General features: G+C 61.3%; 2 protein-coding genes across 8 annotated transcripts in view; one reads left to right on the top strand and one right to left on the bottom strand.

Annotated features, from left to right (window-relative positions):
* The window catches only part of HSF1 (heat shock transcription factor 1), a 13806-nt gene extending 4568 nt beyond the window's left edge, over positions 1-9238 (top strand). The window contains exons 2-14 of one of the 7 annotated variants that reach the window (XM_039846099.1): positions 4004-4112; positions 4411-4547; positions 4754-4878; positions 6130-6205; positions 6277-6338; positions 6444-6540; positions 6626-6768; positions 6858-7133; positions 7548-7634; positions 8296-8401; positions 8477-8542; positions 8615-8687; positions 8777-9238. In XM_039846099.1, coding sequence (XP_039702033.1) covers positions 4004-4112; positions 4411-4547; positions 4754-4878; positions 6130-6205; positions 6277-6338; positions 6444-6540; positions 6626-6768; positions 6858-7133; positions 7548-7634; positions 8296-8401; positions 8477-8542; positions 8615-8687; positions 8777-8982 — 1563 coding nt within the window. In that variant the 3' untranslated portion in view covers positions 8983-9238. The remainder of the gene's footprint in view (positions 1-4003; positions 4113-4410; positions 4548-4753; positions 4879-6129; positions 6206-6276; positions 6339-6443; positions 6541-6625; positions 6769-6857; positions 7134-7547; positions 7635-8295; positions 8402-8476; positions 8543-8614; positions 8688-8776) is intronic. The other 6 variants (XM_039846100.1, XM_039846104.1, XM_039846101.1 and 3 more) reach the window with 6 other exon arrangements.
* Positions 9239-10030: 792 nt separating this feature from the next.
* Positions 10031-10585, bottom strand: part of DGAT1 (diacylglycerol O-acyltransferase 1) — a 9766-nt gene continuing 9211 nt past the window's right edge. Inside the window, exon 8 of the mRNA XM_039846218.1 lies at positions 10031-10068. Within this exon, the coding sequence (XP_039702152.1) occupies positions 10031-10068 (38 nt within the window). The remainder of the gene's footprint in view (positions 10069-10585) is intronic.

The raw sequence follows: 10585 nt of genomic DNA on the forward strand, positions 1-10585 counted from the left end.
TTCTTAATGTCTTCTATAAAATGTCAGCAGGTCAGATCCAGCAGTGTGTAAGAAGAATGTCACAACAAATGGGATTGATCCCAGGAATGCACAGGTAGTTCAGAATTTTTTTCCTGTTATTCACCACGTTGACAGTGTAAAGAAGGAAGACCACGTGATCATGTTATCCGAACAGGCATTTGACAAAATTTGACATTCGTGATATTTTTTAAAAACCTCAGGAAGCGAGGAATAGCAGGGAACTTCCTCAGCCTGATACAAAGTGGGTCTCCAGAGAGGCCTGCAGCCGGCAGCAGACGGGATTCAGGCAAGAGACTGAAGGCCCTAAGGCAGGACGAGGCTCACTGTCTGTTTTCATGCTGGACCGGAAGGCTTGCCCAGCACACGAGGGACGTTACAAAATGTACTGGAGAGGAAGAAATAAAACTGCTTTTTCACGGATTGTCTACGTGAAAAAGTAAAATGGAAAAAGTTCTCCTAGAACTAAAGAATGAGTTTTGCTTGTATTTCTACATACTAGTGACAAACAATAGGAAACTGATTTTTTATAAATATTGTTTGCAATTTCTCCAAAAAACCATAAAGTACTTAAGTGTAAACCAAATAACATGAGCAAAGATCTGTATGCCAAAAGCTTAAAATTATAAAAACATTTATGAGAAAGCAAAGTCAACCCAAGTAAGTGGGGAGACATACCATGTAATGGGTTTCTTGAGCAGATTGGGCAGACTTTCCTTCTTTGACTGCTTGTTCCTCCCCGCAGGTCACCAAGTCTGTCAGCTGGTGCAGGTAAAAGTGTCCCACGCGTTTTCAACACGCCTTTTATTTTCCTTTATTCTGTTTTCTCTGTGTTCAGCTGTCATGATCTCTGTCACGTGCCAGTTCTTCATTCTGCCAGCACGGCCTTCTAGGAAATTTTTCACTTCGGTTAGTAGACTTCCGACCCCAGAATTTCCAGGCGGTTCTCCCTTACAGTGCCTTTCTCTGGTCATGCTGGACTGTTTCCTCCCTGTGGTGTGTGAGTTCACTGCCTGGGACAGTCCCTGTCAAGCCCATTACCCCTGGTTGTCTTGTTGCTTTCGACAGTGCCCTTGGGCACAAGTCTTGCTGTCTGATCCAGTCAGATTTCAGCAGTGGTAGTTTTGTGGCCCCAGGAGGGTCCTCACTGCCCTTGGCCTGTGACCCAGCTTTCCTGGGTCTGGCTTTTACCCCTAGCTCAGAGGCGTTGTTTTCGAGAATACACTTAAGCTTTGGCTCCCCACTCCCGAGGTGAAGGAAGGGGACCCCTCGGAGAGAGCCCTGGAGCTCTCTTTCCTCCACAGCCTCCCTGGGTGCTGGGCAGGGCAGTGGCCTCTGATCCTCTGGGCTCTCCCGCCCGGCTGGGGTGAGGGTGGTAGGAGCCCAGGGTCCTCAGCCTGCCCACCTGCATCGGAGCCTCTGTTCTGCGGGTGGGGACCCCAGCCTCCCGGTTACAGTCTCCAGGCCTCTGATGACTGGGCCTCTAGCCTGGAGCTCGGGGGGATGAGGAAGGCTGCGGCCCGTGGCCACCAGGACTGTCTTGGTGCTGCAGATGCACCGTCTCTGGGTTGGAGTAGTTTCTGACTGGATGCCGCCGCTGCTGTCGCGTGCCTCCTAGAAGGCTCTCGGCAGCCTTCTGCCCCTCCGGTCCCCGCACCTGCTCCTCTGCCGTGGGAGGGCAGCCTGGCTGGGCGTGCTGTTCCTGGCTCCCTCCAGGTGTGACCCGCTGCCCCGGCCTCCCGGCCTCTGACGGAAATCAGCCTTAGATCTTAAGTGTCCCTTGTGCGCAGTGAGGCCGTCCCCATGCCGCCCCCAAGGGTCCCCCGGAGCTTCTACCTCTCAGTGCAATGCGAAATGTCTGCTGTGAATCTCTTTCAGTCTGTCCTACTTGGAGTTCGTCTAGCGTCCTGGATAATTTTTACCAGATTTGGGGAGTTCGGGGCCATTGTTCCTTCAGCTATGCTTCCTGTCCTTTTTCTCGTCCTGGGATGCCCATGTGCACATGCTGGTGCTTGGCGGTGTCCCCCGGGCTGCTGCATCTTGCCAGCCGTCTTCACGTTTGCTGGCTCCTGCTCACCCCGGCTCAGACCTGCCCTTCAGCCCCCTCCTTGAATTTCAGATCTGCGTTGTTACGTTTTCCATCTCCAGGGTTTCGATTTGGTCCACGTAACATCTGTTTCTACTCCTGTTCTCTGTGCCGTGAGGCGCTGTCTGCTTTCCTTCGAACTTCCTTGGAGGCAGTTCTGTTTTGCTTTAGGACACGTGTCAAATACCCGACCCGAAGTCCTTGTCTAGTAGGTCGGACCCCTGAGCTTCGTCGGGGACCGTTTCTCCTGGTTGCTTTTTTCACGTGTAGGGGCCATACCTTGTTGTTCTGCATGTCTCGTAATTTTTTTGTTGAAAACTAGATTTTCAGTTGGTATAACTTAACATATGTCAAACTCTCTCTGCCCCAGGCTTCGTTGCCGTTGCAGCCCCTTGTAGGTCCTGCTGCTCGTTCAGTGACTTGTCTGGGTGATTCTGGACCGTCCGTGCTCCTCGTTCCCTGTGACCACTGAAGCCTTTGCTCAGCTGGCTGAGTGGTCAGGCCGGGAAGGGGCGGGAATTTCCTCGAACGCCCGGAACCGGGAAATCACCTGTCTCTGCCAGAGGCATGGTTTCCGCTGCGAGCCGGGCAGTCGACAGCCTCCACGCTGCGGGAGCGGAGAGCTCGGGGCGTCCTCAGGTCTTTCCTGAGTGTGCACACAGCCCCGCACGTGCGTGTGGCTTTTGGCGCTCCTCAGAGTCCTTGGCGTCTCATTCCCCAGCTCTTACTTTTGAGTCCTCTGGTCGGCCTGTCGTTCGCCACAGGTGTCACACACTGTGTTTGGCAGCGATGAAGTTTGGAAGTGGAACACACCTAGAGAGAAGGCTGTTTACGCTGGGAGAGCTTTGGGTCAAATGCAGACAGCCTGGCGAGTACCCTTCCAGGGAGCGGCCGGGCCCAGCAGCAGTTCTTGGCGTGGGGCTTCCAGGAGCCCCAGCCCTCGTGCACCACAGTGGCTGCCAGGAAGCTGGTGTCCCCTTGGCTCCAGCTGCTGTTTCCAGGGCCACAGGAGAGGAGGTGGAAATAGGGCAAGTTACGATGCCACGAAGCTCACCGATCTCACTGAGGGTCGCCCTTTTCCCTTGAATAAATGCTCCCTGCTACCTCGAACACGCTCAATCTTGTCCGATCTCAGAAGCTCAGCAGGGCCGGCCTGGTTAGAACTTGGATGGGAGACCACCCAGGAAGACCAGGTGCTGTAGGCTTAAAAAAAAAAGAAACCGCTCCCTGAATTGCTGCGATCCTTTGGTTAATTTTCAGACGTCTAAGAACGTTGACGCTCACATTTTTTGCCCATTTTCTTATTGTTCCTTTGGAGGAGAAGATTTTCAGAGGCTCTTCCTCCAGCAGCTGCTCACCTCACATGTTTACATCTGTCTTGGCATGCAGTGCCCCTCCCTGTCCCACGGGGGAGGCCTGCTGCAGCGGCCCTGACCACGAGGGGGGCCTGCGTGTCACCCCTCTTAACGGCTTTGGACTAGGTCAGGAGGCAGGTGGCCAGAAGAGTAGGTCAGTCCATGTCTCTCGGGCGCCAGAAGGAAGGCGAAGCGGCGCGTCTGGGGCCGCGAGTTGCTCCCGAGTAGGGGGAGTTAGGGCCCCCTTGTCAGAGCTGCCTCACTAGAGCTCTTGGCTGTTCTCAGGGTAGATTTGCTGATGGGAGCTAGAGCGCGTCCCCCTAGAGAGGGGGCCTGGGCACTGTGCTGTTCTGTGAACGTAAACTTGGCACTGGGAGGCTCCAGACCTGGGGCAGGGCTCCCTGACAGTGCCGAGGTCCCTTATGTCTCTCTGGCCACGTACCTGGCTGGTGGTCTGGGGAGGGGGTGAGCTCCACGTCTCCCGGGCCCCGGTGGCCCAGCCCCACGGGGTGGGAGTGCGTGACCTCCCACATGTCTCTTGCAGAGCGGGAACAGCTTCCACGTGTTCGACCAGGGCCAGTTTGCCAAAGAGGTGCTGCCCAAGTACTTCAAGCACAACAACATGGCCAGCTTCGTGCGGCAGCTCAACATGTGTGAGTGCCGCCTGCAGGGCGTAAGGCGGAGCCAAGGGGCTCCACAGGGAGGCGGACCCTGTCTGAGCTGAGGGAGGGAGCCTGGGCCGGGAGTCCTCTTCCCTGGGTAGAGGGGTCCTCGTGGGCCTGGCCCGAGGTCCCGGGGAAAGCTCATGAAGCCCCAGGCGGCCACAGCCACAGGCGTTGGTAGGGGTGCTATGTGGGGACATGGGGTCTCCCTTAAGACCCCCAGCCGCTGCGGGCAGGCCTCCTTCCGGCCCTGAGGCAACCCCGCCCTCCCCCCACCCCCGGTGTGCAGACGGCTTCCGGAAGGTGGTCCACATCGAGCAGGGCGGCCTAGTCAAGCCAGAGCGTGATGACACCGAGTTCCAGCACCCGTGCTTCCTGCGCGGCCAGGAGCGGCTCCTCGAGAACATCAAGAGGAAAGTGCCCAGCGTGAGTGGCCGGCCTGGCTGCACCCCACCCTCTCCCAGTGGGCCCACCCTCCCCACTGTCCATCGCGGACCCCGCCCTGGTCCCCCCCAGCTGTGCAGGGAAGGCCTGTCTCAGACCGGCAGCCCCTTGGCCCTTTCCTGGGTGTCCCCGGCCCTCCCCTCTTTTCTGGGGGGCCATCTCAGTGACTGCTCCCCCTGGGGACCCAGGTGTCCACCCTGAAGAACGAGGACATAAAGATTCGCCAGGACAGTGTCACCAAACTCCTGACGGATGTGCAGCTGATGAAGGGGAAGCAGGAGAGCATGGACTCCAAGCTCCTGGCCATGAAGCAGTAGGTCCCGTGGGGGTGGCCACTCTGTCCCGGGGCCTCTTCCCCACCCGCCCCACCTCCTGCAGTGTCTGTGGCAGGTGCTTCCCACACATAGAACTGGCTTTGGGCTGGCATACCCTTCCGGGCCCCTGCCGGGCCATCCTTGATTGCCAGGAGCTGGGGTCGGCTGCTCCTGCAGAGCTAGGACCTGAGCCCTGGCCGCACCCTCGGCGCAAGCGCCCCGCCCTCCTGGCCTTCCCTGCAGGCCAGGGTGGCCCAGCTCCTTACTGAGCCCACAGTGTCGTCTCCTGCTGCTGGCTCCCGTGCCCCTCACATCGCTCAGCATAGGTGTCACCTCAGGCCCGTGGAGCAGGAAGCACGCCTCCCACGGTGCACGTCTGGTGCATAACCAGCTTTACGCTCCCTGCCTTAGCCAGGACCCCCAGGAAGGCCAGCTCGGGTTCCTCCCATGCACCGGGGGGCCTAGGGACCTCAGGAAGCCTAGCCTGGGGCGGCTGTCCTTGGCTCAGTGTGACCTCAGGGCCACTCAAAGTGGACCCTTGTGACCCTATGTCATGGAGGTGACTCCTGGGCTCTGACTGTTTTTACTTTGAGAGCCAGATGAGTCTGGCCTCCCAGGACACAGTTGCCTCTCCAGGTGAGGCCAAGAGGGTTAAGTCCCTGTCAAGAAGATGTGGGGGCTTAGCAGGGCTGACCACCGGAAGGGCAGACCTGCTCATGGCCTTGCTTGCTTGGTTAGGACTTACTCAGGTGGCCTTTCCTGTCCCTCAGGGCCACCTCTGAGCCACTACCAGGCCCAGTGAAGGGACCCTGCATCTCCAAAGCACAGGACGACCCCCATATGCCACTCTGCGGCCTGAAGAGTTGTCCCCTGGCCTCCCTCCTCTCTCAGGCTCAGGGCAGAAGTGGGAGAGGCAGCACTTAGGGGGGCTGCCACAGCTGCCCAGGAAGGGTCCTGGGGTATAGCAAGCACGCTCCACCCCGCATCTGACCCGAGCCCCAGCTCTGCCCAAGGAGCCCTGTGCCAGGGGCCCGCTGCCGTCCCCCAACCTGGCCTTCTGTGCACCAGAGCAAGCGGGGGTGGGGCCAGCGAGCCCTGGCCTGCCCCCAGCCCCGTCATACAGCCACTTCACACCCAGTGTGCGGCCAGGCCCGTGAGGTGCAGCCCACAGCTGGGTGGTGGAGTCTGCAGCCCCGGCCCGGGATTCCTGGAGCTCGGCCCAGCCCGCTGACAGCACTGGTGTTTTACAGCGAGAACGAGGCCCTGTGGCGGGAGGTGGCCAGCCTGCGGCAGAAGCACGCCCAGCAGCAGAAAGTGGTCAACAAGGTGCGCGGCTGGCCTGCAGGGTGCCCGGGGGGCCTCTGGGGCCAGGCTGACCGTGCCTCTCCGCCCCACAGCTCATCCAGTTCCTCATCTCGCTGGTGCAGTCGAACCGGATCCTGGGGGTGAAGAGAAAGATGTGAGGCGCTGGGGGAGCCTCCCCTCTGCACAGGGCCCAGCGCCACCTCTGCCTCCTGGGTGCCACCAGGCCCGGGGAGGCCGCTAACGCCACCCTTCCCTGCAGCCCCTTGATGCTGAACGATGGCAGCTCGGCGCACCCCTTGCCCAAGTACAGCCGGCAGTACTCCCTGGAGCACAGCCACGGCTCCAGCCCCTACTCGGTGAGCGCTTGGCTGGCCGGCGGGGCGGGCGCGGCTACAGCGAACGGGGCTCACCTCCCTTGGGCTCACCTCCCTTTGACGGCAGGCTCCATCCCCGGCCTTCGGCGGCTCCGGCCTCTACTCCCCAGATGCTGTTTCCAGCTCCGGACCCATCATCTCTGACATCACCGAGCTGGTGCCCAGCAGCCCCTTGGCCTCCCCAGGCGGGAGCATAGACGAGAGGTGGGGGTCAGTGAGTCACCTTCCCAGCAGCATCGGGGGAGGCTGGGCCAGCAGGGCGCCTGTTGACACGTGTGCCCCCTCTCCCCTCCGTGCAGGCCCCTGTCGAGCAGCCCCCTGGTGCGAGTCAAGGAGGAGCCCCCCAGCCCTCCTCGGAGCCCCCAGGTGGAGTTGGCGAGTCCAGGGCGCCTGTCCCCTGCTGCGGAGACTCCCCTGTCTCCAGCCACCCTCATCGACTCCATCCTGCGAGAGAGCGAACCCGCCCCTACTGCCTCGGCTGTGGCCACGCCCCTCCCGGAGGCTGGGGCCCGCCCCACCTCACCCCCACCGCCCTCAGCCCCTGAGAAGTGCCTCAGCGTCGCCTGCCTGGACAAGTGAGTGCTACCCTCCGCCACAGCCCCTGAAGTGCTGCCAGGCCTCTGGCCAGGACTCTTCTGGGGGAGCTGGACAGGGGCCCTCAAGCCTGAAGGCACAGGGCTCACTGGGGTTGAGCCAGCAGACCTGGCCTTGAGCTCAGTGTTGGGGGCTGGGAAGGGAGACAGACGGACCAGGCCGTCCCACAACCCCGCTGCTATGGGAGCAGAGGCCACGTGGCCTGTCCTGCCTGCTCTCTGGGCCACCCTGGCTGCTGCTGTCACCTGCTCCTGCCACAGGCCACTGGGTCCTTGTGTCTGTCCTGCTGCCCAGCAGAGGCCCTGCCCCAGAGGCCAGGCGAACGAGGGCGGGGGGCACAGTGCCCACCCGGCCCCCACCTGCAATCGGGGGGCTCTTGTCTTTGTATCTTGCAGTTTGGCTCGCACTCCACAGATGTCTGGGGTCGCCCGCCTCTTCCCCTGCCCCTCCTCCTTCTCTCTGCATGGCCGAGTCCAGCCAGGGTTAGCGCCGTCCCCACTGGGGAGGGAGGAGGGCTCCGCCAGAGCTCGGGCCCCTCCCCAGCTGTAGACCAGACCCCAGCCTGGCCACGAGCACTTGGCCCTCCCTGGTGAATGGACGCCCCGGGCCCTCTACAGCGGGACCGGCCTCCCAGCCTGGCGTGGCTGCTGGTGCCACCAGGGTCCTTGCCACTGTACTGATGGGTTTCCTCAGGGTGGGGCTGGGTCCCATGGGTCCCCATGGCCCAGATGCGCCAGGTGGCCCAGGGCATCTCGGTTATGGCTACTAGGGGAGAGACCGGCCCACCACACACTGGGCACAGCTCCTTTCCCCTTCTGCTGTTTTCAAGTGCAAAGGCAGGATTTCTTCAAGCCTAAAACACTGCCCCAGCCTGTTCCGAGCACTAAATCCCTCGTCAGCCCCCCTGTCACCTTGGCCCAGCCTCAAGTGCTGCCAGGAGCCTTACAGGGCCTGGCAGTGACGACTGGCCAGCATGGCCTGAGCTACTCTTCCCCAGGCGGCCAGGCCCCGCTTCAGAGGGCAAGCCCAAGCAGGAAGGGGTGTGGCCGAGGGGAGCCCTCTGACAGCCGGGTGTGAGCCACAGCAGGAAGGCGTCAGGGGCGCCCAGGGCCCTGCTTCACCTGCCCCACTCACTCCGGCCAGGACCGAGCTCAGTGACCACTTGGACGCCATGGACTCTAATCTGGACACCCTGCAGAGCATGCTGACGAGCCACGGCTTCAGCGTGGACACCAGCGCCCTGCTGGATGTGAGTCCCGCCCCGCCCCCGCCCCGCCCCCGCCGGGCTCATAGGCCCAGCCTCACTGGCTTCCGTCCCCTGCAGCTATTCAGCCCCTCAATGACCGTGCCGGAAGTGAACCTGCCCGACCTCGACAGCAGCCTGGCCAGCGTGCGTACAGTGGGGTGGGGAGTGGGAGAGAAGGGGTGAGTGGGAACCCACACTATGCCTTTCCTGCCCCAGCAGATCCAGGAGCTCTTGTCTCCCCAGGAGCCCCCCAGGCCTCTGGAGGCCGAGAGCAGCAACCCGGACTCAGGTGAGCCTGCCTGTGCCTCACCACCCGCACCCTGCCCCACTGCCCGCGCCCCACCACTTACCAGCACCCTGACCTGGCCCCACCCCTAGGGAAGCAGCTGGTGCACTACACAGCACAACCCCTGTTCCTGGTGGACCCAGGCTCCGTGGACATGGGGAGCAGCGACCTGCCCGTGCTCTTCGAGCTGGGGGACGGCTCCTACTTCTCCGAGGGGGATGACTACACAGATGACCCCACCGTCTCCCTGCTGACGGGCTCTGAGTCCCCCAAAGCCAAGGACCCCACCATCTCCTAGAGGTCCCAGGAAGAGGGCTTGGCCACGTTCCCTGCCACTCCTGTCGGCGCGGGGTGGGGCTGCTTCTGGCCAGCAGCAAGGGCCCCATTCCCGCGTGCCCTGGCTGGCAACACCTGGACTGACAGTACTGTGGGTGTTTGGGCAGAATTGGATTTTGGATTTTTATGAGTACCCCTTTCCCCTTCCGTAGAGATACACAGGTGTATAGGCAAACGATGCACAAAACAGGCAGAGATCCATAAATGCCAGGCTGGACGCTGTGGCGTTCTGAGTCCATTTCCTCCCGCCCCAGCAGTGTGGTGGGCCGGGTGCAGTGAGGAGGGGCCATGCTCGGAAGGGGCTGGGGCCTGACGGCCTTGGATGGTAGATGCCCTCTGCACACCTGTGCCCACCGGATTCCACAGGACCTGTGCAGGGGTTGGGGTTGCAGGATTCCCCCCTCTTCCCAAGGTCTCCCTACTAGGGTACCTCCAGGTGGGACACTGCGTGTCTTCCTAGCAGAGTGTTCTCAGGGTGCTGGGCTGCCTTTGGAAGAGGGGACGGTTCAGTGCCATGAGATCTGGCTCAGGAACAGGAGTCGGGCCCTGCCTTCCGGGAGGCTTCTGAGCTCCGCCAGCCCAGGGGTGGGGGAGGCACACGTCAAAGCAACCTACTTAACATCCTGTGCCCCCAGCAGCTTCCCCCACTGTTCACCATTCGCTTGGCAGGGGCCAGGGAGATACTGCCTCTGTCCTAGGGTCCAAAGGACACCCCCCCAGAGAGCCCCAAGGAAGTGAGGACTTGGGATTAAGCAGACTCTGGTTGGCAGGGCAGGGCAGGACAGTGCAGCTGAGACACTGGCCCTCTGGGGCCACAGCTGCAAGTCAGGGCCAATCTGGCCTGGCATATTCCCTCGGCTTTTCCATCTTGAGAGGTGACTCAGTAAGATAAAGGCTGCCCACGACCTGTCAGGCTTGGCAGGTGGCAGGGTTTGGGAACAAGGTGCCCTGAATACTGTGCTATGTGGACTGCCCAACTTGGTATCAACTGAGGGTGGGGAGGGGCTGGGCTAGGTAGGGTAGGCAAGCTGGGGTGTGGAGGGTCCCCCTAGACCCAGGAGGTACAAACAGCTACTCAGGCACCCACGCCCCCACCTGTCTGTGGATACATGTGCTCTTGAGAGGGAGGCCCCAGGCAAGGAATGGGCCAGGGCCTACCCCTGGGGTGCTGCTGCCCAGGGCTCATGGCCTTGTTCTTATGCCTTTGTGTGAGCCTGTCCACCTGTCGGTCCTGACACTCGACCCTTTTCCATGTGAGCATCCCAAGCTGAGGTCGACTTGGAGGAAGCCCTTAGGTGCCCTCTCCCAAGCCCCCACCCCCACCGGGTAAACAGCAGTGACCAGACAGAGCGTCGGACCTCAGCTGAACTTTTCTGGGCACTGAGGGTTGCCATACCTGGCATGGGGGTGGGGTGGGCTCTGCCTGACTGCCAGTGCCTGCCCCGTACCCTGGGCATGGCACCCCAGTGGCCAGTGGAACCCAGACCCCACCCCAAGAGCACCACAGCACAGACCAGGGGAGAGGAGAGGCCCTCCTGCCCCAGGCAGGCAGAGGGAGTTCACTC

The sequence above is a fragment of the Pteropus medius genome, unplaced genomic scaffold (assembly GCF_902729225.1).
Source record: "Pteropus medius unplaced genomic scaffold, Ma_sr-lr_union100, whole genome shotgun sequence".
Taxonomy (NCBI): Eukaryota; Metazoa; Chordata; class Mammalia; order Chiroptera; family Pteropodidae; genus Pteropus; species Pteropus medius.